The sequence below is a fragment of the Hemiscyllium ocellatum genome, chromosome 5, assembly GCF_020745735.1.
Source record: "Hemiscyllium ocellatum isolate sHemOce1 chromosome 5, sHemOce1.pat.X.cur, whole genome shotgun sequence".
Lineage (NCBI taxonomy): Eukaryota > Metazoa > Chordata > Chondrichthyes > Orectolobiformes > Hemiscylliidae > Hemiscyllium > Hemiscyllium ocellatum.
The window spans coordinates 125,695,607-125,723,523 of NC_083405.1; the positions used below are offsets into that span (position 1 = coordinate 125,695,607).

At 42.2% G+C, this 27,917-nt stretch overlaps 1 protein-coding gene across 1 annotated transcript in view; it reads right to left on the bottom strand.

Moving 5' to 3' along the window:
- LOC132816158 (WD repeat-containing protein 48) overlaps positions 1-27,917 on the bottom strand; it is a 127,497-nt gene that overhangs the window by 73,328 nt on the left and 26,252 nt on the right. Inside the window, exon 2 of the mRNA XM_060825641.1 lies at positions 9,792-9,932. Within this exon, the coding sequence (XP_060681624.1) occupies positions 9,792-9,932 (141 nt within the window). The remainder of the gene's footprint in view (positions 1-9,791; positions 9,933-27,917) is intronic.

Below are 27,917 nucleotides of genomic sequence, written 5' to 3' on the forward strand. Positions count from 1 at the left end.
CTGCAACAGCCATTCCTGTCCAGTCTCTATCCATATCTCCAAAATGGCCACATCATCAAAGTCCCACATACCAACCCAAGCTGCAGTTCATCAACCTTATTCCAGATGCTCTTGGCTTTGAAGTAGACACACGTCAAACCATCTTCCTGCCTGCGCCAGTACACTCTTGTGATCTTGAAACCCTATTTATGACCTCACTACTCTCAACATTCTGTACACTGGGGCAACAATTCAGGCTCCCACCCACCCCTGCTAAATTAGTTTAAATCCTCCCGGAGAGCATTAGCATCTATTCCCATAACATCTATACTCACTGCTCTGAATTCTCAAAGAGACAACTGAAAAAAACAAACTAGCAACCTTACCAATTCGGCTCACAGAACTTTTTTTTAAAGTTAGAGGAGGATGTGTGGGAGATACTGCCTAAGTAGTATTTTGGGTAAAGCAACTGCCCAAATATACCTCACTTCCTCAGCAGTCCCCCATCTGCTCCTGCTCAGTGTGCACTCTGCCTATACACAAGTTAAGTTTTAAAAGGATTAACGTACCTTCCCGGTAGTCCCTTGGTCCTCGCTCTTGCTACTGCTGAAAATGGAGGAGTGGGAGCATTTGTAATGACTCCGTATGATTGACCTGCTTTAGAGACTGAACGCTAAAGCAGATCAGTCATAATAAATCATTACAAATCTCAGATTAGACCTTAGATGAAATAAAGTATGAAGTTTAAGGTACCACACTTTAGAAAGGATGTGAAAGTCTTGGTGAAGGTACGTTGAAGATTTAACAGTAATATAGGAAATACCATGAACAGAAAACTTCACATATGTGGAGAGATAGCAGACGTTGAATTGTTCTTAGAACAAAGGATGTGGGAGAAGAGAGGAAGAAATTCGAAACTATAAGGGTTTAGATAGAGCAACTAGGGTGAAATTCTCTCAGGCAAATGAGACAATTCCCAGAATCATCTAGAGATTTCACACAACTGTTCAGAGAAGCACAAGGAAAAGGAGGAGATTTTTCCCTATACACACACAGGTTTGTAAAAATCTGGACTATTCTACAAGAAAGGTGAGTGGAAGCAGATACTCATACATTCAAACCTCAACTGAACTTGCCATTGGGGATGATAGTTTGTAGGGTAATGGGGGGGATAAAAAAACGGGTGTGGGTTTACATTGCACAGCTCTCCCAGGCTTTTAAAGGAAATGACACAGACGTAGCAGCTTGAATGACCACCTTTAGTCTGGCAAAATTCAAATTCTTCAGTTACTTTACTGCCATCCTGAGACTACACAAATATTAATAGAGATCATGAGCAAGTTGGCAAGGGATACATGAGTTCTTGAGGCAATTGGGATTGATGATTGACATTGTTAATGCATTAATAAATTTCTAGATTTCTCAGTACTTAGGCCTCAATCTCTCTTGACATTTCAAACTTTATTACCAATAACAGACTTCTGCAGCATGGAACAAACTGTGCTAAGGAGCGGAGGAGGAGGGAAAAAACATTTATTTTTAGCAAGATCAACTGTGCTCTTTGCAATTTAACTGCAGACATTTAAGTGATTTATTTAAGTGAATGGCATAGGCCACTTATAATAAATAGAAACCCAATTTCTATGCTGTTATTCACAATCTTAAAAAGTGACAGTTTTGCTAGACTATTTGCAGAGTCATGTGGAGAAGCATATTCACTTCGGGTGGCACAGTGGCCCAGTAGTTAGCACTGCTGCCTCACAGCGCCAGGGATCCTGGGCAACTGTCTGTGTGGAGTTTGCACATTTGTCCTGTGTTTGTGCGGGTTTCCTAAAATGTAGTTTGTAGGAATCGTATTAGGTTCCAAAAAGGATATGTCAAGAAAAGAATTATTGGAATGATACAAGAACAGAGACATAGCTAGCCATCAGGAAGGATTAAACAGGCCAGGCGATTTTCTAATTAAAACAGGATTAAAGAACACACGCTAGAGATCTTTAGAATTATTAGGGAGTTTGATCGGGTAGACGACTCCAGAACTATTGACCATAATAGTCACCAATAAATCCAAGAAGGAACTGAGCAACATCATTAACCAAAAGTAGTTAGAAGTGGAGATCACGATGACAGAAGGTGTTTGAAGCTAACAACACCGATGCATTTAAGAAGCTAGAGAAGCACAAAAGGAGACAGGTTCACAATGTAGAAGCTTTGTATGAAGTATAAACACTAGTGTATGCCCAAGTGGCATTAATTACAATGGCCAGGTTATGCTTTTAAACCACATTATTAGCATTGTTTAGTAGACAATAATTAATGGGAGACCCTGGTGACACCAGTAGACATGTTGGGTACGCAGGAACTAAGGTAGAAGGATTCATGTACGTGGGAAATTATTTCACGTCAGTTGATTTGATTTGATTTGATTGCTGTCACATGTACCCAGATACAGTGAAGAGTGTTATTTTGCTTGCTCAACAGACAGTACTGTGTTACAGTTGCAAAGGTGCAGACAGAGAGAACATTAACATTCAAGAGATCTATTAAAAAATCTGATAATAACAAGGAAGAAGCTGTTCTTCAACCTGTTTGAACTTGCATTCAAACTTGCAAGAAGTGCACCCATCTCCAGCTCCTCCAAACCCGTGTTAGGGAACTGGAGCTGGAGTTGGATGAACTGCGGATCATTCGGGAGGCAGAGGAGGTCATAGATCGGAGCTTTAGGCAAGTAGTTACTCCGAAAGTTCAAGATAGATGGGTGACAGTGAGGGAGAGTGGGAGGAGGAAGCCAGTGCAGGGACCCCCTGCGGTCATTCCCCTCAAGAACAAGTATACCGTTTTGGATACTTGTGGGGGGGATGACTTACCAGGGGCAAGCAACGAGGTTCAGGCCTCTGGCATGGAGCCTGGCCCCGTTGCTCAGAAGGGTAGGGTGGAGAAAGGTAGAGCAATAGTTCTTGGGGACTCGATAGTGAGGGGTACAGACAGACGGTTTTGTGGGGGCGACAGGGACTCACGTTTGGTATGTTGCCTCCCAGGTGCAAGGGTACGTGATGTCGCTGATCGTGTTTTCCGGGTCCTTAAGGGGGAGGGGGAGCAGCCCCAGATCGTGGTCCACGTTGGCACCAACGATATAGGTAGGAAGAAGGGTGAGGATGTCAGACAGGCTTTCAGGGAGCTAGGTTGGAAGCTCAGAGTTAGAACAAACAGAGTTGTAGTCTCTGGTTTGTTACCCGTGCCACGTGATAGAGTGTCGAGGAATAGGGAGAGAGAGCAGTTAAATGCGTGGCTACAGGGATGGTGCAGGAGGGAGGGATTCCGGTTTCTGGACAACTGGGGTCCTTTCTGGGGAAGGTGGGACCTCTATAAAAAGGATGGGCTACACCTGAACCTGAGGGGCACCAGTGTCCTTGGGGGGAGGTTTGCTAGTGCTCTTTGGGAGGGTTTAAACTAACTCCGCGGGGGCATGGGAACCAGGACTGTAGCTTTAGGGTACAGGACCTTGAGTGTAGGGAGGTTAGGAATAATGCAGCGATCTCTAAGGAGGGTGCCTGTAACCAGAAAGGTGGATTGAAGTGTGTATACTTCAATGCCAGAAGTATAAGGAATAAGGTAGGTGAACTTGCAGCGTGGGTTGGTACCTGGGACTTCGATGTTGTGGCCATTACAGAGACGTGGGTAGAACAGGGACAAGAATGGCTGTTGCACGTTCCAGGGTTCAAATGTTTTAGTAGGATCAGACATGGGGGTAAAAAAGGGGGAGGCGTGGCATTACTTGTCAAAGACAGTATCACAGCAGTGGAATGGACGATGGAAGAGGACTTGCCATCTGAGGTAGTTGGGGCTGAGGTTAGAAATAGGAAAGGTGAGGTCACCCTGTTAGGTGTTTTCTACAGGCCTCCTAATAGTCCTAGAGAAGTAGAGGAGAATATTGCGAGGATGATTCAGGAAAAGAGTGAAGGTAGCAGGGTGGTTGTTATGGGGGACTTTAACTTCCCAGATATTGACTGGGAGAGCTATAGCTCGAGTTCATTAGATGGGTCGGTGTTTGTACAATGTGTGCAGGAGGGTTTCCTGACACAATATGTCGACAGGCCAACAAGAGGGGAGGCTATATTGGATTTGGTTCTAGGTAATGAACCAGGCCAGGTGTTAGACTTGGAGGTAGGTGAGCACTTCGGGGACAGTGACCACAACTCGGTGACTTTTACTTTAGTGATGGAGAGGGATAATCGTGCGCCGCAGGGCAAGAGCTATAGCTGGGGGCAGGGAAATTATGATGCAGTGAGGCATGACTTAGGTTGTGTGGATTGGAAAAACAGGCTTCAAGAGAAGAACACTAATGAGATGTGGGGATTGTTCAAGGAGCAGCTACTGCGTGTCCTCGATAGGTATGTACCAGTCAGGCATGGTGTAAAGGGCCTTGTGAGGCAGCCGTGGTTTAGTAAGGAATTGGAGTCCCTTGTGAAAGGGAAGAAGGCGGCATATGTAAAGATGAGGTGTGAAGGTTCAGTAGGGGCGATTGAGAGTTATAAGGTAGCCAGGAAGGAGCTAAAGAGGGAGCTAAGAAAAGCGAGAAGGGGACATGAAAAGTCTTTAGCTGGTAGGATTAGGGAAAACCCAAAGGCTTTCTATAGGTATGTCAGGAATAAAAGGATGACGAGGGTAGGTATCGGTCCAGTCAAGGATAGTAGTGGGAAGTTGTGTGTGGAGGCGGAGGAGATTGGAGAGACATTAAATCAGTACTTTTCATCAGTATTCACTCAGGAACAGGACACTGTTGCTGATGTGAATATGGAATCACAAATAATTAGAATGGATGCCCTGGAAATATGCAGGGAAGAGGTTTTGGGAATATTGGAAAGGATGAATACAGATAAGTCTCCTGGGCCTGATGGCATTTACCCCAGGATCCTATGGGAAGCTAGGGAGGAGATAGCAGAGCCATTGGCCTGGATTTTTATGTCGTCATTGTCAACGGGAATAGTACCAGAGGACTGGAGGATAGTGAATGTGGTCCCATTGTTCAAGAAAGGGAGTAGGGATAGCCCTAGTAACTATAGGCCAGTGAGTCTGACTTCAGTGGTGGGCAAAGTCTTAGAGAGAATGGTAAGGGATAAGATTTATGAACATCTGGGTAGGAATAACGTGATCAGGGATAGCCAGCATGGTTTTGTGAAGGGCAGGTCGTGCCTCACAAACCTTATTGAGTTCTTTGAGAAGGTGACTATGGAAGTGGATGAGGGTAAAGCAGTAGATGTTGTGTATATGGATTTTAGTAAGGCGTTCGATAAGGTTCCCCATGGTAGGCTAATGCTAAAACTTCGGAGGTATGGCATTGAGGATACATTAGAGGTTTGGATTAGGAATTGGCTGGCTGGAAGGAGACAGAGGGTAGTAGTTGATGGATTATGTTCATCTTGGAGCGCAGTTACTAGCGGTGTACCACAAGGATCTGTTTTGGGACCATTGCTTTTTGTTATCTTTATAAATGATCTAGAGGAAGGACTTGAAAGCTGGGTAAGCAAGTTTGCGGATGACACGAAAGTCGGTGGAGTTGTGGATAGTGAGGAAGGAAGTGGTAGGTTACAGCGGGATATAGATAAGTTGCAGAGCTGGGCGGAAATGTGGCAAATGGAATTCAATGTAGCTAAGTGCGAAGTCGTTCACTTTGGTAGGAATAACAAGATGATGGATTACTGGGCTAATGGTAGGCTACTTGGTAGTGTGGATGAGCAGAGGGATCTTGGTGTCTATGTACACAGATCTCTGAAAGTTGCCACCCAGGTAAATAGTGCTGTGAGGAAGGCATATGGTGTACTGGGCTTTATTGGCAGAGGAATTGAGTTCCGGAGTCCTGAGGTCATGTTGCAGTTGTATAAGACTCTGGTGAGGCCTCATCTGGAGTATTGTGTGCAGTTTTGGTCGCCATACTATAGGAAGGATGTGGAAGCTTTAGAACGAGTGCAGAGGAGGTTTACCAGGATGTTGCCTGGAATGGTAGGAAAATCTTATGAGGAAAGGCTGAGGCACTTGGGGCTGTTCTCATTGGAGAAGAGAAGGTTTAGGGGAGATCTGATAGAAGTGTATAAGATGATTAGGGGTTTAGATAGGGTAGATACTAAGAACCTTTTACCGCTAATGGAGTCAGGTGTTACTAGGGGACATAGCTTTAAATTAAGGGGTGGTAGGTATAGGACAGATGTTAGGGGTAGATTCTTCACACAGCGGGTTGTGAGTTCATGGAATGCCCTGCCCGTATCAGTGGTGAACTCTCCTTCTTTATGTTCATTTAAGCGGGCATTGGATAGGCATTTGGAAGTTATTGGGCTAGTATAGGTTAGGTAGGACTCGGTCGGCGCAACATCGAGGGCCGAAGGGCCTGTACTGCGCTGTATCCTTCTATGTTCTATGTTCTATATCTTCTGCCCAATGGAAGAGGGTGGAAGAGTGTGTATAACAGGGGTGGGAAGGGTCTTTGATTATGTTGGTTACTTTCACAAGGCAGCAGGAAGTATAGATGGAGTCACTGAGCTACGTTTGTAGCTCTGTTGTCTTGGGAGAAGCAAGCGAGGCTGTAATGCATCCAGATAGGATGCTTTCTATGGTGCTGCTCTAAAGATTGGTAAGAATCTTTGTGGACATGCTGAATTTCCTTAGCCTCCTGAGGAAGTAGAGTTGTTGTGCTGTGTTCCTGATGAAGGGCTTTTGCCTGAAACGTTGATTTTGCTGCACTTTGGATGCTGCCTGAACTGCTGTGCTCTTCCAGCACCACTAATTCAGAAATCGTTGTGCTTTCTTGACTGTCGCATTAATGTGGGTCCACCAGGACAGATTGTTGGTGACCAACACTCCCAGGAACTTGACGCTCTTGACTATCTCCACCTCAGCACCATTGATACAGACAGGAGAGTGTGCTCCACTCCACTTTCTGAAGTCAATGATCAGCTCCTTTGTTTTGCTGACATTAAAGGGAGAAACTGTCATCTTTACTCCACGCTGTGAAGCACTCAATCCCTTCAGTGTGTTTTGTCTCGTCGTTATTTGAGATCCAACCTACAATAGAGTGGTCGTCAGCGAACTTGTAAATGAAGTTGAGGCGGAATATAGTAAAGTCTAAGCATGCAGGGCATCAATGTTGAGGACTACGGTGGAGGAGATATTGTCGCCTATTCTTGCTGATTGCAGTCTACGGATCGGGAAGTTGAGGATCCAGTTAGAGGCGATAGCTGAGATCTAGGTCTCGGAGTGTGGCAATGAGTTTGTTTGGAATTATGCTGTTAAAGGCAGGGCTGCAGTTAAGAAGTAGAGGCCTGATGTACGTATCCTTGTTATCCAGATGTTCCAGGGATGAGTGCAAGGCCAGGAAGGTGGCACCTGCCACGGACCTGTTGTGCTGTTAAGCAAATTGCAAAGGATTAAGGCATTGCCAAAGTTGTGAGTATGTTCACCGAGTTGGGAAGGTGATTTGCAGATGTTTCGTCCCCTGTCTAAGTGACATCTTAAGTGCTTTGGAGCTTCCTGTGAAGCGCTGCTGTACTGTCTCTTCTGAATTTATTTGGTTCTGTTCCAACTACTTTTGATTGCAGATTCTAATAATTTGTTGTAGCAGCCGATATATTGGATCTAGGTCTATGTGTTTATTAATGGAGTCTTTGAATGCGTGCCATGCTTCTAGAAATTCTCTGACTGTCCTTTGTTTAGCTTGTCCTATGATCTTTGTGCTGCCTTAGTCGAATTTGTGCTTCTTGTCATCTGTGTGTATGGCTACTCGGGACAGCTGTTTGAGGCAGTTAGTGGCTAGTTGGTGTGCGTGAATATAGATTGCTAATTGTCAGCCTGTTTGTCCTATATAGTTTTTTGTGCAGTCTTTGCATGGTATCTTGTAAATTACATTAGTCCAGCACATCATGGGTAGAGGGTCTTTTGTTCTAGTGAGTGGTTATCTGAGCGTGGCTGTTGGTTTATGGGCTATCATGGATCCCAGTGGTTGAAGAAACCTGACTGTTAATTCCACGATGCTTTTTAGTATACAGTAGCATGGCTAGTGTATTGAGTTGTGGCATGTCCTTATTGCGTTGTCTGTTAGGCATCTGCGGATAAAGTTGTGGGGTATCAGTGCTTGGTGAATACTCTGTGGAGGTGTTCTTCTTCCTTTCGTAGGTCAACAGTGCATTGTAGTCCTTCTGAACGGGGTTCTAATGCAACTTCTCTTGTGTGTTTGGGTGGTTACTGTTGTAGTGTAGGACTTGGTCAGTATGTGGGGCTTACCTGTACACTTTTCTGGTACATTTACGTTCTCTGTTGTTTCTACTATCACATTCAAGAACGGGAGTAGATTCTCCTCCTCTCACGTAAATCTGATTCCTGTGAGCATGGTGTTTATAATCCAGTGTGTGTTCTCAATTTCTGTTCTCTTAATGATAACAAAAAAAGTGTAATCCACATTTCTGATCTTGAGTTTGGGTTGGATTCGTGGGAGGGCTGTTTGTGCCAGTCTCTGCATCACTGCTTCTGCTTAGAGTCCAGAGATGGGTGAGCCCACAGGTTTTCCATTGATCTGTTCACATATTTGGTTGTTGAATGTGAAGTGAGTCTAGTGGTTTGAGTATGCTGCCCTTGTTGCTAGGTTCTCCATCGTGTCAGCTGTTCTGCTTGTCCAGAAGATTGGCTGTTTGTCTCTATGGCTAAAGTTTTGTCAACTGAAGTGAACAGTGCTGTTACATCAAATGAGACCATTCCTTCGTCCTCATCTATGCTTTTGTTCTTGAAGTTGTCTAGGAATTCTGAGATGATTGCATGGAGTGTTTGGATCCGCTGACAAGATGTTGCTGAAATTCTTTTGCATCAGATTGGGATGTCTGGTCAGTACAAATAAGTTGGACCAAAGCGTTTGTTTCTGTGCTGTATGACTGTAATGCTTTAAGTCCAATAAAACACCTCATAAAACTAGAAATAAATGAACCATCTAAAAGGTCATCAACCTGAAAGATTAACTTCTTTTTCTCTCTCCACATATCTGACTAGAATATCTCTAAGCTTTTTCTGCTTTCATTTCAGATTTCTAGCATCTTTAGTAGTTTATTTTAGAATCTGACTATTTTAGAGCCTCAGTGGCTCTTTTTACTATTAGCTCAAAGACCAGATTTATTAAATTTATTTTCAATGTGGCACACCTATCGTTGACCTGTTTATCCAGGACAACAATCACCAACACCCTTACAAATATTGTGCTGAATCAACCTTCAATAGCCAGAAATTGTTAATACTATTGGAAAGATACAATTAGTTTGAATTCTGAATGACAGATTGACAAATTTTTCACAATCCCAGGAATTAAATTAGTATTTAGTTGTGCACTTGTGATGCCATTGCGTACAATACTATGGGTGAAGCATGGGAGAAAATGGGCTTAGAATAGTGAGGTACGTGGATATGACTGGTACAGGCTTGATGGACAAAGCCTTTCTTCTGTACTGCAAACCTCTCTGACTCGAAGATTCCACAGGGACAGAGGAAGAGGAGTGGGCCAATCAGCCCATCAAACCTATTGATTTGATCATGACTAATTCTCTAGCATAAGATATTTTCCCCCACACAATCTCCAAATCAAAATTAATATACATTAACCCTATAATCTCAATATTTCATGAAAATATTTCAGGTATTTTGCATCGTGGTACAAAATGTACAGTTTGCATTGATGGAACCCCAACATTCTCCTAATGCCAATTCTAGAATAAATATTGAGATTGCACATTTTAATACGCTTACTGTGTGCGGTGGCAAAGACACGCTCCCAAATTTCTCACCTTGTGTTGGTTGACGCTCCATATCCGGATTATTGAATCGCGACCAGCTGTAAACAGTCTGTTTAATGTGGGATCTAGCTGAAGTGCATTAACGCCATTACGATTATACTTCTCTACTTCATCTCGAATCACATACGATACCTGAAGTCAATAACAGTCAGCCATTAATAACATTACTGCACAAGGGTCACATCATTACATAAAACAAAAGCTGCCATATGGGCTGAATTGTGTCGTGACTACTTATAGGAACAAATATTATTGATGCAGGGAATTAAAATTGCAGCAGCCCTTTTTTTAAAAAAAACTTTCTTCACATACAGGCTAAAGGAGACTATTTATGAAAACATCCTCCCCATTTTGGTAATTTGTTAAGCAATGTTGAATACTCAGTCGGCCTAGTCTCTTTCTAACTATGGTTGTCAAGCCAAACTAGGCACTAGAACTAGAGTTTAACAAGTGTAAATAAGATACTACATAATACATACTTACACACTAACTTACATAGAGGAACTCACTAGAACCTCTGCAGATCTCAAAAGCAAGATAAAACTTTATGATGAAACTTTTCATAATGGCAACTTGTAAATCAAAGAATAAGACTGACAATTCTTCACTACTCTCATAAATCCGGATTTATGGTTAGATTGTATTAACCTTTCCAACCTATTTTACAACTACTTTGCAAGTAAAATAGGCTTTTAGTATCTGAGTGATATTTTAATTCTGACCATGTGGAACACAGAACATGGAACAGTACAGCACAGTACAGGCCCTTCAGCCTACGATGTTGTGCCTACCATTTACCTTAAACTAAGCCAACCTAACCTACACACCCCTCAATTTACTGCCGCCCATGTGCTTGTCCAGCAGTCGCTTAAATGTCCCCAATGTCTCTGACTCTACCACCACCGCTGGCAGCGCATTCTACGCACCCACCACTCTGCGTAAAGAATCAACCGGACATCTCCCAATCACCTTCCTCCAATCACCTTAAAATTATGACCAGTGACAGCCATTTCTGCTCTGGGGAAATGTCTCTGGCTATCCACTCTAGCTTTGCGCCTCATTACCTCTATCAAGTCAGCTCTCTTCCTCCTCCTTCCAGTGTGAAAAGCCATGGCTCATTCAACCTCTTCATAAAACAAGCCCTCCAATCCAAGCAACATTCTGGTAAATCTCCTCTGCAACCTCCTCTCTAAAGTATCAACATCCTTCCTATAATGAGGTGACCAGAACTGGACATAATATCCCAAGTATGGTCTAACCAGGGTTTTAGAGAGCTGTAGCAAGACCTTGCAGCTCTTAAACTCAATCCCTCGTTAATGAAGGCCATACACCTTCTTAACAACCCTATCACATTGGGGGGCAACTTGGGAGGGATCTATGTACGTGGACCCCAAGATCCTACTGTTCCTCCTTCCTCCTGTCTTTAACCCTGTATTCAGCATTCAAATTCGACCTTCCAAAATTAATCACTTCACATTTATCTAGTTTGAACATTTATCTGCCACTTCTCAGCCCATCTCTTCATCCTGTCAATGTTTTGTTGTATCCTGCATCAGCCCTCAATGCTATCTAAAAGACCATTGACGTTTGTGCCAGCAGCAAGTTTACTAACAAACCCTTCCACTTCTTCATCCATGGTATTTATATAAACTACAAAGAGCAGAAGCCTAAGAATAGAGCACTGTGGGACACCACTGGTCACTGATCTCCAGGCGGAATACTTTCCATCCACTACCACTCACTGTCTTCTTTCAGCCAGCCAATTCTGTATCCAGACAGCAAAATTTCCTCGTATCCCATACCTAACTTTCTGAATGAGCCTACTGTGGGAACATTATCAAATGCCTTACTGAAACCCACATACAGCATATCCACCGCGTGACCTACATCAACTTATCTCATCACATCCTCAAAGAACTCTATAAGCCTTGTGAGGCATGACCTGCCCCTCACAAAGTCATGCTGACTATATTTGAAAAAATGTAGTTTGGTTAAAAGAGTCATAAATCCTAGCTCTCAGAATCCTTTCCAGTATCTTGCTTACCACAGACATAAGACTGACTGGTCTATAAATCCCAGGGATTTCCCTATTCCCTTTATTGAACAGAGGAACAACATTAGTCTCCCTCCAATCAGCCTGTACTATTCCCATGGAGAGAGTGATCAAAGGGCATTGCCAGAGGTGCAGCAACCTCATTCCTCACTTCCCATAGTAACCTTGGATATATATCTGATCCAGCCCTGGGGACTTATCTATCTTGGTGTTTCCCAGAATTTCCAGCACATCCACTTTCTGAATATTGGGCGGCACGGCGGCTCAGTAGTTAGCACTGCTGCCTCACAGCACCAGGGTCCCAGGTTCAATTCCAGCCTTGGGTGAATGTCTGTTTGGAGTTTGCACATTCTCCCTGTGTCTGCGTGGGTTTCCTCTGGGTGCTCCGGTTTCTTCCCACAGTCCAAAGATGTGCAGATCAGGTGAATTGGCCATGCTAAATTGCCCGTAGTGTTAGCTGCATTAGTAAGAGGGAAATGGTTCTGGACGGGTTACTCTTTGGAGGGTTGGTGTGGACTTGCTGGGCCCAAGGGCCTGTTTCCACAGTGGAGGGAATCAAATCAAAATCTGTTCATGCCTATTAACCTGGTCTATGCTGTTCTCACCATCAATAAGACCCCTCTCTAATGAACACGGAAGCAAAAAACTTATTTGTGGACTCCCCTCACCTCTTCAGATGCGAGGCACAAGTTCCTTCCACTATCTTTGATTGGCCCTACCCTCTCTCCGATTATTCTCTCATTTCTCACCTAAGTGTAGAACATCTTTAGGTTTTCCCTATTCATACCACCAATGCATTTCATAGCTCTCCTCAGTCCATTTTGGAGTCCTTTCCTAGCTACCCTGTAATCTTCTAAAGCTGTGTCAGATCCTTGTTTCCTCAATCATGAGTAAGCTTCCTTTTCCTCTTGACGAGAAAGTCTTGTCATCCAAGGCTCCTTTATCTTACCATTCCTTATCTGTCTCAGCGAGTATCCAACACTCACAACAAGTGCACCTTAAAAACAGCCTCCACATTTCTGTGGAGGGGCCAGCGTTGGACTGGGGTGGACTATGTTAAAAATCACATAATACAAGGTTATTGTCCAGCTGGTTTATTTGGAATTACAAGCTGTCAGAGCACTGCTCCTTCGTCAGGTAGCTAGTGGGGCAGGATCACAGTACACAGAACTTTGATCTCTCGCTATAAGTGTCATACAACTGATGTGATGTATTGAACAAACTTAGATTGCTGTTAAGACTTTAATCATTTAGAATGGGTTGCAGGTTTCAATTCATTAATGTGTAAATCCCAGAACTTCTTTTGAGTCACATTGCTGAGATAACTTAAGATGACTGCCTAGAGATTGTGTGCCTTTTGACAAAACAAAATGTATTTGCCAATATAAATTCACTCCCACAAACATACGCGTAGAGAGAGAGAGCGCGCTTGTGCGTGCAGGAAGGGAGGGAGAATGTGCGCACGCGTGTGTGAGTGAGTGTGACAGCATATGCCTGTGAGAGGATGCGCACGCGAATGCGGGTGTGTTTATGGCTGTGTGCACACGCGAGAGCGGGGTCACCTGTAGTGTGACATGAACACACCTTCAATGCATTGTCTGAGCTGAGATTTCACTTCTTTAAAATATATAAAACCTTAAGTTATCTCAGGAACGTAACTTGAAAGAATGAGATTTGAATATTAATGAATCCTGCGCCCATCCCAAGTGATTAAAGACTTAACAGCAATCTAGGTTTGTACAATACATCACACCAGTTGTATGACACTTTGCAGAACGAAATGCAGTCAAAGGTGCGGTATGAGTGCAATATTTTTCCCCTTTCATACCTGCATTTCATGAAAGACTCCAGTGGTAATGTTGGCCTCTCTCAATAAATGAAACATCATTGCTGGATGTGGAAGACAGCTAGATTCCTACTCATTAACAGCTTCAGCAACTTAATTCATCCATACAGGCAGGTACTACTCCACTTTTGACTACTTCTGGATACCTGGTACATGACCAGGCAGAAGCTTGAGCATCTGCCCATAAAATCAGACAAGAGCATCATTTGCTCGATCGAGGCTATTCTGTGAATGCAGCTAAGATTCAATACTTTTACTCCCGTCATTGATCCAAGTAGTTCAGCATCCATGTTGAAAGAAACTGGTTGACCTCAGTGTCAGTTCAGGAATGGGATTTGCAGCTTCCATACCTGCAGCGAATTGTTTTGCAATTTTTTTTTTCCATTTTGCAATTACTTTGTCCAGTGTCCAGTTCACTTCATGTTCATGTCTACATAATAAGATCTGAATTTGGGACAGACGTGGGAGCAACTGAATTTACTTACTACTAAACACTACAATATTGTTTTACAACTGCTAAAATATACCATCTTACAACATTCATCTTTATTTTCTTGCCATTAAGTATTTTTTTTCTGAATGACAGTTGTACTACATTTCAAATGATTGCTTCCCAGGGATTAAGATCCATTTGTTTCACATCTAAAAGTGCAGTTAAAAAGAAAATGATTCTTTACTCAAATGATGAGCCACAGTAGGGCCTGCACATTCACAAACCACTGATTCTAGATCAACGAGGACATACTGCTGTCAGCTGTCAAGCCTAAGTTTCCCCCACCGCACCACATCCAACCCTCAACCCAGCACACGCCAACACCCTTCTTCCCTCCCCCCTCCTCCCACTCACCTCTTTCAGCACCATTAGGAGCCCCCAAAACCCCACCCCCAAGCCTTACCACATATTTACTATCACCCCTGACTTTAAACACTGAGGCCGAATGGTCTGTCCTCAGGAAAGGGCTCACATTTGTGCCCCTTTGCCCCCTGTCACAATGTGGAGCTGTTTTGCCACCTCTGGCTCTGTGCCCTCTTCTTTGACACAATCTCCCAAACTCCCTCTGAGCACCCCTTCTCCTGCCTCCAACTTTCCTCCTCCACTTGGTCACCTCCCGCCAGCCTTGTACCTACCCTAGACCTCTTCATTGCAGACTGCCAACATGACATCGGCTGCCTCAATCTCTCCGAAACCCTCACCCACTCCAATCTCACCCCTGCGAAAGTGCTGTGCTTCACTCTCTCTGCACCTACCCCTGGTTTACCAAACCTGCTGACAAAAGCAGGACAGCGGCAGTCTGGAGAATGGACCTCTGTGACATAGAGGCCAAATGCCAACTCTCCGCCACCACATCCTACCTCCCTCTTGCCAATGACCCCACTGTGACCCATCAGGCCAAAAACACTTGCATTCTCTGTGCTCTCATTGCCTCTGTGATCTCCCAACCACTGCTTCCAAACTCAGTTCCCCAGCACCATGATGCCCAGTTCTGCCTGCTCCAAGATCTACAAGCCCATCTACTGTAGCCGACCCATCATCCTGGCATGCTCCTACCCCACCAAACACATCTCATCCTTATCTCAAGTCCATTCTCTCCCCCCTTAGTTCAGGCACTTCTTACCTACATCCGGGTCACCAACAATGCCATCTACCTCTTCAGTGACGGCCAGTTTCCTGGTCCCCAGAGCTTTACCTTCACAATAGACTTACAGTCCTTATAAATGTCCATACCTCTCAGCTTTCTGCTCCTTCCTCTCCAACAATCCCATCCAGTCCCCCTGCACTAATACCCTCCTCCACCTTGCCAAACTGGTCTTCACTGTTAATAACATTTCCTTTAAATCTAGGGGATGGCCATGAGCACTTGGATAGGCCCCAGCTATACCTGCCTCTGTTACCTAAGTCGAATGATCCCTCTTCAGTACCTACACAGGCACTGTGTCTCAACTCTTCCGCCGTTGCATCGATAACTGCATTCGTGCAGCATCCTGCACCCAGGTTGAACTGGAACAATTCACTGACTTAGTCCACAACTTTCACCCTGCCCTCAAACTCACTTGGTCTATCTTGGATACCTCCCTCCCCTTTCTTGATCACTATTTCTATCTCTGGTGACAGTCTCAAGACGTTTACTACAAACCTGTAGACTTTCAACTTTCTGGACTACACCTTCTGTTACCCAGTATTCAGCAAGAACTCCATCCCATTCTCCCAATTCCTCCGCTCAGACAAGGAGACATTCCACTCCCAAGCATCCCAGATGTCCACCTATTTTGAACAACGTGCCTTCCCCCCCCCCCCCCCCCCCCCTTAGCCAGACAGTCTTCCACCGCACCACTTCTATTGCGTTTGGGGGGAACGGGGTTTAGAGCAGTGGAACGGGGAATAAAGTTACAGGTGTCCTTGTTCTCACCTACCACCCCATCAGTCTCTGCATTCAACGCATCATCCTTAAACACATCTGCCAACTCAAACTAGACCCCACCACCAAGAACATCTTCCTCTCCCCACCTTCCACAAGGACCGTTCCTTTCGCCAATCCTTGGTTTGCACCACTCTCCCCACAGGTACCTTCCCCTGCAACCAGAAAATATCCAAAACCTGCCAGCACACCAACCCCCTCACCTCCATCCAGGGCCCCAAACAGTCCTTCCAGGTGAGACGGGGGTTCACCTTCCTCTCTCCCAACCTGGTTTACTGTATCAGGTGCTCCCGATGTGGTCTTCTCTACATCAGGGAGACCAAACGTAAACTAAGGGAATGGTTTGCTGAGCATCTTAGCCAGGCCTGCAGGGGTCAACTGGACCTCCCAGTCACCACCCGTTTTAATTCCCCTTCCCACTCCCTTTCCGACATGACCATCCTTGGCCCCCTCCATTGCCACAATGAATCAAACTGCAAATTGGAGGAACAACACCTCATCTTCCACCTGGGCATCCTACAATCCGGAGGACTCAACACTGAGTTCTCCAATTTCAAATAACCTCCCTTCCCAGCCCCTCCCCACACTTCCACTCTTTCTGCCCACCTACTGGATTCCATCCTTCCATTGACCAACCACGCTGTACCCTCTACCTGTCTTCACCTATCCCTACTTCACCACCCTGCCCCCACCACCCCCTTCACACACACACCCCCCACCCTGTGCCCTGAAGGGTTACACCCACAACATCATAATCTCCAGCTCCTGATGCCGCCTGGCTTGCTGCATTCTTCCAGCCTCTTGCTGCAAGCCTCAGTTTACAGCAGAAACTTAAAACACAACCTTTTTTTTTAACAAGGTCATTTTCAGTCCGTAGCAAAGGCTTTAGAGACATATGCTTGAAATATTAAGATTTATTAATAAAAATCAGTCAAAATAAAATTGAGGCAAAGATGGACATTAACAAACTATTACCAATTTTCTAATGGAAGAGGTTGAAATTATCTGTTATATTAATAAATGCGAGGTCCACATTTACGTTTTTGTGTTGCTATCAAAACAATAAAAACATGAATTAACTTCGTTACTCTCATAACTGTCAAATTAGTGCAATTATCTTTATAAAGTAGAAATCAATCCAACTTTACCCAGTTAAAAAAAATCAGCCCGATTTGCACAAACAAATTTTTTGAAAATATAATTCTAAACATCAAAAACAAAAGAAACATCTTTACATCTTCACCCGGGAACCTCAGCATCACATATACCAGTCTTCAAAAATTCAGTTCACTCCATGAGATATCAAAAGATTTGAAGACACCAACATTGCAATATTCCAATAATAATACTGAAAATTTGTGCTCCAGAATTAGCTGCATGATAGTCAAACTGTTCCAGTAGAGGTACAACACAACCCAATGTGAAAAATTGCCCAGATATATCCTAAACCTAATGAAGAAAGAGCAGGACAAATCCAACCCTGTCAATTACTGCTCTTTCAATCTGCCCTCAAATGGTCAAAGTGATGGAAGTGGTAATCAACAATACTGTTAAACATTACACTCAAAGAAATAATCAGCTCAGTGACATTCAGTTTGGGTTCAACCAGGGGCACTTGGCCTCTGACCTCATTAGAGTTCATGATGAAGGGCATTCGCCCGAAACATCGATTTTCCTGCTCCTCGGATGCTGCCTGACCTGTTGGGCTTTTTCAGCACCACTCTAATCTAGACTCATTAGAGTTTTGGCCTACTAATGGGCAAAACAATTGAACTTGAGGTGACTGCCCTTAACTATAAGGCAGCATTGAACAGAGTATGGCATCAAGGAACCCAAGCAAAAACTACAGTCAATGGGAATTCAGGGTAAAACTCTTTTCTGATTGGAAACATACCTAGCAGAAAGGGTGATGTTTGTTGTAGTTGGATGTCAACAGCTGCAGGTATGTGGGAACATTAATGCATGCAAGTTCCCCTCTAAGCCGCACAGCATCCCGATTTGGAAAGTATTTCCATTCCTTCAGAGTTTTTGGGTCAAAAACCTGGAACTCCATCTAAACAGTACTGAAGGCGTCCTCTATACCCCAGGATTTGCAGCAGTTCAAGAGGCAGCTTATCAACACCTCCGCCAAGGCAATAAAGAATGGACAATAAACACTGGCGTTGATCTGACTTTCTGGTGCCAATTAATAAATAACTATTACTAGTTATCACTACTTCTAAGCCAGGAATCCTTTGAGTTGTCCCACCTGCTCCATAGATATTTCATAACGTATCTGAGCAGGCTGATTAAAAAAGATTGGCCTAGCCAGCAATGTCCATGTGGACAAATGTAAAAAAAGTAGAAGTTAATGAAGCAGTTAATAAAAAGATCTCTCAAACTAGGCATCTGCTAAACTGTCAGAGGAGCACAGAAGTCACCTTGCCAGTGTTTTAAATATTAAACAAAACGGGGCAAGAGGTTCATTTGGGCTGGGTCATAATTTGGTGCAGCAAGTCTGCTCATGGCATCATGCAAATTTAGTTTTTTAAAAATAGTGTGGCAAGTTTCTTTTAAAATTCACCTCGGAATGTGAATATTGCTGACAAAACCAACATTTATTCCCAATTCCTAGTCACCCTCGAGACTAGTGGTGAGCCATTTTGTTGAACTGCTATGATCCATGTGGTGTGAATATTCCCACAGGGATGTTAGGAAGTGAGTTCCAGAATTTTGACAGAGTGGCAGTGAAAGAATGACAATTCAGGATGATGGGAACTTGGATGGAAAATAGTGGTATTTCAATTCATTTACAGCCCTTTTTTTTCCCTGGTTCACAAACTGGTTCCTGGAATGAGACAATTGCACGTTTGGAAGGTGATGTCAAAGGAAGACTTGGCAAGTCGCTGCTGTGCATCTTGCATATAGTGCATACTGCTGTGATTGTATGCCTGTGGTGAAGAGAGAGAATGCTGCAAGTGGTTGATAGGGTTCAGATCAAGACAGCTGCTTAGCACTCAATGATGTCAAGTTCTCGAATATTACAGCAGTTGCACTCATCCAGGCAAGTGGTCAGTATTCAATTACTCTGCTGACTTGTGCCTTATAAATGGACAGTTTTTGATGAGTCAAGAAATAAGCTTCCTCAGAATTCCAAACGACTGACTGAAAGTCATAATGTTTTATGACTGATTAGAAATTAAACTAGATTAATGGTAAAGCCCCAGCTTCATGCCATTGACTGTGGGCAATTCAATAACAGGATTGTACACGGGATGTTAAAAAGGAGGGTAATCGTAAATTCAAGCTGTATTCAATTTCCAGGGTTGCACTAGATCAAACGTTTAAATTGTCTCAAGTGTTCAGCTTGCGGTGGTGGTAACCAATTCTGAAATTGGATAGATACACAGGATCAAGAGACACCATTATTCAACCATTTGAGCCTGCTATATCATTCATGATGATCATGCCGATCTTGGTCTTCAAATTCACTTTCCTGCCTTCTCTCCAGAGATACCAAAAAATTTGTCTATCCCAACCAGAAATGCCTTCAATGATGGCACATCCACAATTCTATTAAAAATAGGATATCCAACCTCGGCACACTTAAATCCTTATCCTAAAATAGGACACCTCTTGGTTTTGGATTCCCCAAACAAAAACAAACATCTCAGTAGATCCTGGTGAAACCTCTTTGTAAGCTTGGATATTTCACCAAGATCAACATTCTTCACCTAAATTACACAGAGATTGTGGGTTCAAAGTACTCAACCTTAAATCATAGGACAACTGTCTTATACAAGGAACCAATTAGTGAACCTTCTCGACACCGACTCCAAACTAATTATAATCTTTCTCTAAACACAAACTAAAACTACATATAATATTCCGGGGCAGGCAAGAATAATTCCCCATACCACTGTAACACAACTTGATGTAAAGTGGTTTCAGAGGTATTTGGGCAGGTTTGTAAAATGATTTGGCTGAAAATATAAGTGGTCTGATTAGTGAGTTTGCAGACAACATGAAAATTGATTAAATATTTGGATAGTGAGGAACGTTGCCAAAGGATACAGCAGGACATAGATCAATGGAAAGTTGGGCAGATGGAATTTAATCTGGACAAGTATCAGGTCAGATACAAGAGGAAAGTGGACAAGTTGACATTGCAACTGTGTAAAACGTTACTTAGGCCAGGAGTAGTATTGCATGCAGTTCTGGTTGCCATACTATAAGAATAAGGAAGCTTGGGAGAAGTTGCAAGGATGGGAGTGTATTAGTTATAAAAAGAGGATAGACAAACCTGGATCGTTTTCGCTAGAGTGTCTGAAGCCAAGGGTAACCTGATAGAACAATATAAAATTATGAGGCATAGATAGAATGGATAGTCAAAGTATTTTTCCCAAGTTGGAAATGTCAAATACTAGGATGCATAGCTTTAAAAAAAGAGGGGGGAAAAAGTTTGAAGATGAGTTGCACAAGGCAATTTTCTTTTTGAAACCTCAGGAGGGTGGTAGGTACGTGGAACGTGCTGCCAGGGGAGGTGGCAGAAGCAGATATGATAGCAATGCTTAAGAGGCAATTGGACAGACACCTGAATAGGCAGGGAAAAGAGGGAAATGGACCATGTGCAGGCAGGTGGGATTAGTTTAGAATGTCATCATGGGCAGTGTAGATGGTAGGCTGAGGGACCGGTTTCTGTGCTGTACAGTTCTACGTTCTAAATAAATGGGCACAAACATGACAGATGGAATACAATGTTGAAAAATGAGGGGTACCCATTTTGATATGAGTGACAGAGTATTTCTTAAACGGTCAGAGGTTGGAAAGTGTAGATGTACAAAGAGACCTAGATGTCCTTATCAATGTAACTGAAAACAAAATTCCAGATTTTTTGGAGGGGGGGGGTGAAGAGAGAGGGGAAGAGAGAGAGAAGCATCCAGATAAGGCAGCAAACATTAACTGGGTGACTGTTATAATCAACGAGTATCAATAGCAGAGACCAAGTCCTTTATTGTTGCACAATGAATGTTCTTAACCTTGTTAACTGGATTCATACAATGGATACATTTCCCCTTGTTAGCTGACCTTGCATACTGAATGTTTCCAATATTGTTAAATAGCTCTACATAATGACTGCTCTTCTACCTTGTTAACCCATTATCCTTGTCTCTACTACCCCATTGTTAACTAAGTTCTTACGTGATCTGAGTGATGCTTAGCTGAACCTCTCGTTTCACAAAACTCAGAACTTAACTCTTTCCCTGCCTGCCTATACACATACTCATTTGTTCACAGAATAGCAGGCCAGCCCCATGAAGAGAAATTAGAAAATACAGGTCCTGTTTTCTCAGTTTCAATGAGTGAGAAGTGATCTCATTGAAATATACAAAACACTTAGGTGGAAACACAAAGAAACAAACATGTAACTCCACACTATGTTCATATTCTACGCCAAGCTTCGCCCTTTTCAGACTTAATAATAGAAATTGCTGGAAAAGCTTAGCAGATCTGACAGTATCTGCGGAGAGAAATCAGAGTTAATGTTTTGGGTCCAGCGACTTTTCAGACTTATTCTGTTTAAAGCCCACATTCATCTCAAACAAGTATTGTTTACCCCTTCTGTATATAAAGACAGAATGGCAAGGCAATGTGGTTTCAAGCTGAAATTGTCAGAGAGAGAACATCATTTCTTGCTAAATAGAAGGTATGAAAAGTGAAAACTTGTACAGTTATGACTGGTTCAATTAGGGCCAAATGCTTAGCAGGCCAGTTCAGGTGAGCATCTCAATATTTAGCATTTTGTACTGCTGATTTTCAGAAGCTTCCAACGACTATAATCAAAGTAGCTTGTATGGAATGGGAAGGTGCAAGATTATTATTGTATAGATTTTCATTTGCGCAAATGGTAAAGGTCATGCAAGAGGGTCATGGGGTTGGGAGGATAATCATACACAAGCCTGAACAGACTTTAATTTTATCTCAAAACACACTTTTGTGCCTAACTTAATTTACCAATCTTCCAACATTTACCATTCATAGTTCAATGCAAAGCCTACTACTGCATCACCAGGTGTGCTCCACAGCACAAAGGTCAAATTGCATAATTTAATTGAAATCTAACTGAGAGGAGATATTCAGATTTACTCAGAACCAACACAGACCTTACAAAAAGAAAGGATCATATGAAAAAAAATTCAGGATGTAATTTATGCAGAAGTGTCAACCACACTTACCAATTTCACGCTACACAGACACAGAGGCAACATACCAAATGCTGATTCAGTGCCTGACAATAAGCAGACAGAAAAAGCAAAAACAGCCTTGTACCAAGCACAGAATTGAAATGCAAAGTGGGATTAATGGTATTTCCAAGAATCAAATCGGCAAATGCAACTTACATTCCAAATGAAAGGTAGGTTTCTAATAAACAGTCAAGCAAGCATAGGACAAACCAGACGTGGTTCACTTCGTACGCCTGTTGTCTCTGAATGAGGGGGTGTAGGCTTGGACAAAAAAAATCTAATGTTTCTTGCATATTTACCAATGGAATGCTTCACTGTTGAAGTTGCTTAAGGTCTTGTCTCCTCAGGTAAGACATAAAATGTCTCATTGTACTACTCTGAAGAACAGCAGAGAAGCTACTTCTGGTGTGTGCTAAATATTTATCCCTCAAATCATTAAAAGTGGCTGTGCTTGTGGGATCTTGCTGTGTGCAGTATTACCTTCTTAAAGTAATATTTTCCCAGATCAAGACTTGGAGTTTTAAAGACTTAGGAATCCTAAATTTAATGATGAAAGTACATTATCTATTAAATAGGTTTTCATACCCAAACCTAAACACAGGAGAATTTGTACTAATTATTTTCAGATCACTCCAACATTCCAATTCAGTACCACAATTGGGCTAATTGCTTTCTTTTTGCAATATTTACTTTTGATTGTCAAATTTTTGGTTACGTATTTTTCAATTCATGATTTGTGTTAATATATGCAATGTCTATATCATAGGGTTCCAAAATTATTGAAGATAAAGAGGTAATGAGCTTTAATTAAAAAAAGTCTTTAAAAGAGTTCCTTTGCCAAAAATGTACCATTTGCCAGACAGGTGACGACATGCAGAGACACAAAAATTAATACATAAAATTGAAAAAAATGAACGAACATTAACCTCAAAGCAATGACTTGGTAGAAGATCAGATCTCAACATTGAACGTACCCTTAAATTCTACATAAAGCAAATTTTGGGCAATTACTTTCTTCACTCCAGTGAAAAACTCAAATGATTTTCCATGGGTGTAGCAGAGAGGAACAGCAGAAATTCAATCTACCAACTCACAGACCAGCAACAACTTTCGAAAGCAGCACTGATGACCCGAGAGGCCCAAGTCTAGATCAACAACATCATCATCATTCCTAGCAAGTCACTGAAGATGCCCAAACATGACCGGAAATGGGGAAAACTAATCGTTTTAAAAGTTCAAATTGAGAGAGATAGCCTAGAGCTCAAATTGGACTGCAGTAAAATACAGATTTGAATTCTTAATTGTGCAGTGCATTAGAATACCTGAATGGTAGGATTTAGGATTGCACAAAGTATTCCCAATCATGCATGCAGGAGCAATGCAAAGGCTGGGAACTTCTAAGAATTGTCACAGCTCTGGGCAGTAAATGAGATGCGCTACCTTAAAGGTGCAGCCATTGTCAAAAATGCAGATCCGTACTTACAGTCCACTGTGGATACATGTTTGGATTTATTTTACTCTAATGATAAGATGCTACTTGTTATTCCACTGGGCTTTATGTCCTCCATGTCTGTTGTTTCTGGGGGTTACAGGTAAGCAGATGGAAAAGTAAACACGCCCAGTGCACAGAGACCTGGGAGCAAGTTGCTTGACGACCTGTTCAGCTGGATGATTTAAAAAGGTTTTGCACCCTCAAATAAAAGAGAAAAACAGAGAATCTAACATGGATCATTTGTTCAAATTGTAAAAAGACAAGAGGAAAATGATGTCAGGATATAGTTGTTAAAGCTAGACTGTTCCCTTCTATTATTTAACAGTATTGAAGTCTATCATAAGTAATGGTTTATATAGTAATTGCATTTGCCAAACAGAAGCACTGGGTCACGGTATTTACTTCATATAAAATCTCATAGCTACGACAGTTGATCAAGCGTTTAAAATAGCTGGAGTTTGAAATCTAGCATTATAAGTCTAAAATGCATTCTAACAGTAGCACAGAATTGATGCCAAACTGAGAGATACTTCAATTGTTAAGCCTGCATGTTTTGGCTGCTTATACATTTTGACAGCCAGTGACAATGTCAGGAAGCTCTCTGCACAGTGACTGCACATGCAGCTACCCAGTTCGAGCCATGGATTCATTATTGTATACAGGGAGGCTTTTCAGCCCATTATGTCAATGCCAGTTCTTTGTAGAGCAGTCTAGACAGTCCCAATTTCCCTATCTATCCTGTAATGCTTAGTACCCTCAAGCACCCTCTCAATTTTCTTTTCTGAAATTAGTGAAAGGAAAAATTACGCTAACACTTGGTTATTGTGATCAGAGATGGTGAAAGAGAGCAAATGAGATTTTTCCAAATAGATGAGTCAAAATGGTGTTTTCTCATTGAGTCACATAGTAGAATCAAACACTTATTACATAGAGTAATAAGTTTTTGAATATTTCAAAGGTTAAGGCAGGAGCACAAGATGATCTGTTATATGGGCTTTGCATCTCTCTATATAATGCGTAAAAACAAGGACTGCAGATGCTGGAAACCAGATTTTAAATGAGAGGGGTGCTGGAAAGGCACAGCAGGTCAGGCAGCATCCGAGGTGCAGGAAAATCGACGTTTCGGGCAAAAGCCCTGAGGAAGGGGCTTTTGCCTGAAACATCGATTTTCCTGCTCCTTGGATGCTGCCTGACCTGCTGTGCCTTTCCAGCACCACTCATCTCTCTATACTGTCAGAGGCATATTTTACAAGAGTGGAAGACTGAGAGATGCAATGAGTTAGAACAGAGTCTTTTCATCTGTGGGAACTAGGGTGTGAATCCAGCCAAAACAGATCATAAAACCTCTTCTCAAGCTCCTGAAAGCTTTAGACTACATTCCTATTGGCTCTAAAAAAGTGTAAGCCTGTCCCAATCTGGCTGCTGTTTATACAACACTACAGTGCACAACTTGGTTGCTGTGTTTCCCACATAAGAATAGTAAGCACACTGTAATGTGGCCGGGAAGTGCTTTGGTGAATCCTGATGTGATGGAAGACACTGTATTATCATGACATAACTGGGAACGATGCACTGATGATGATGCACACAAAGTGTCACAAAATGTATAAAACCCAGCGAGATGATCAAAATGGCAAACTGCTTGACTGACTACTACTCAAGACAAAAGCTGTTCACACCAGATTATAAGTAACAGTAAACTTTTTTATATCACAACTTTTAACAGCAGTGAAAAGGACTTCTCATTTATGCAACTTAAACCATCTCCATTTAAAACTGCAAATATACACACAAAATCACAAACAAGACTAAAGAAGGCAAATCTTTAACACGTACACAATGGATAGAAACGTAGACAGTAAACAAAATCCCAAACATCAGAGTTCCCTATACAATGAGCAAAACTATCATTTACAAAATACCATGCAAGAACTGTAACAAACACAACATTGTACAAACAAGCAGAAAACTAGCCACCAGGACACATGAACACCAACTAGCCACAAAAAAACATGCCCCTCTCTCACTAGTATCCTCACATATGGATGAGGAAGGACACCATTTCAATTGGGACAACACACCCATCCTAGGACAAGCCAAACAAAGACACACACAAGAATTCCTAGAAGCATGGCATTCCAACCAGAACTCTACCAACAAACATCGAGTTAGACCCCATCTACCACCTTCTGAGAAAAGGAACAGGAAGTGACTTCACCACAGGAAATGAAGCCCAAAGAAGCCCAAACATGTAAATAGAAAGCAGGAATTTTCAGCATTGCTTCACCTGAGGCCCACTGATGATGTTACCTAGTAGGGTAACGGAACATCTGGAAATGAACCTTCCAGCTCAGTGAGCAAACCTACATCCAAAACCTCAACCTGAGCTAAAAATCCTCTCAAAACTCGCTAAGATCAGAGTTCAACCTACAAAAAAAGGAAAACTATTTTTCCCAGTCTTTTTTGTTTTTACAATGGCAACATGCTGTTGCCTATGGGTGATTTTTGCTCTTCAATCTGATGGCTGATCTGGTGAACTTGCATCTTTTCTTGTATGAATTCTCCTTTTTGAGCTCTGACAGATTTATTGTTTTCAGCCTGGAAAGATGGAGGAAAAGAAAGATGCTGCCTCTCGACAGCCTCTGGATGTTTCTTCCGCTCTGCTTCTCTTGGCATTTACAGCTTTTCAACTCATTTGTTTAACAGCAGACAGCTGTTGTCAGGTAGAAGTTTCATAATGTGAAATATTCTCTGTGCTGCTTAGTCTCGAATTCATTCGTTACTGCTTCCAAAAAGCATTGTATAGCAAAGCTGAACAATCTGCAACACTCAATTTTCAAATTATAAAACTTCCCTGATATTCCAGTTATAGCAGCACAACTTCCCTTTCAAGTGAAAACAGCCCAAAAGTTGAAAAAGGACAAAGTCTCTTACACCATAAATTGAAGTCTGACTTTCTTCATTAACCAACCATTATCCAAGTGCTCAGTGTTCCCCCTCTCCTTTGACCTTCCTGCTCTGGATCCAAGTATGGTAAAGATTAGCACGGGAATGTTGTGCCTATTTGGGAAGTATCAAGGGGGAAGAGAGTGCATCTCAGTGCACATGCCAGGCAATCCTAAAATTGTGTAAACCGTTTTAACTGGAAGTAAATGTATTTAATATTTACCACAATCCTAGAATAGGCCTGTAAAGTTGAAACAACTTCGGTAATTTGTAGCCCTTACATTTATATCTTAAACCTGTGCAACGAATCAGCACAGTGTATCATTCTTAAGTAGCCATGGCAATACGGAAAACAATTTTATTTTCACTTCAAAGGCAACCGAAAGTTGAAAACATAGCTACAAATCTATTTCAAAAAATGGTTTCAATTAATGACAAGAACATAAAGATTAGAATATTTACCAATTTAAATAATCATACCTCGAGAGTTCTTTTAAAAACATACTGAGAAAATGCCCTGCAATACAAGGTTGTTTTTAAATTTTAAAGCTAAATGTAAAATTTCTTAATTTGAGTTTTAAAAAAAAACAAGTTGAAAAGTAAGCTTTTGTTTAAGAAACATGTGCCCAGAATAAAGTGCCAGGAAGTTCACTAAGGCAACCTGCAGACAAGACAAAGTCTAACCCATTGGCTACTTTTGCTTTCAAATCCTCCACTATTGTAGCTTGGATTTCTGCAATACGTACTGAAGGGCTTCTGAAATTTCAATTTGCTCAGAGTTTAGAAAACAGACAGGAGTACAGGCAGGTTTTCAAATAAATCAAACTGCTGGAGAAACTCTGCAGGCCTGTCAATATTTGTGGAGAGAGAAACAGAGTATATGATTGGAGAGAAACAGTAAACATTTTGAGCACAACAGGACTCTTCAGACCTGGAGACTTTTGTCCTAAACATGGTATAAGCTCATCATCATGTTGCCACCAGACTAGAGTTGAAGGATTCAGAGCACTGCACAACATCCAAATTAAATTGATAGAAGCAAAGTTACAAATTTAAAAACTTCTAGACATGTGCAGTTCGTGCAAAATATCTTAAATCAAAATAAATACTGATATCCTTTTCTCTCTTTCCCACCTGCA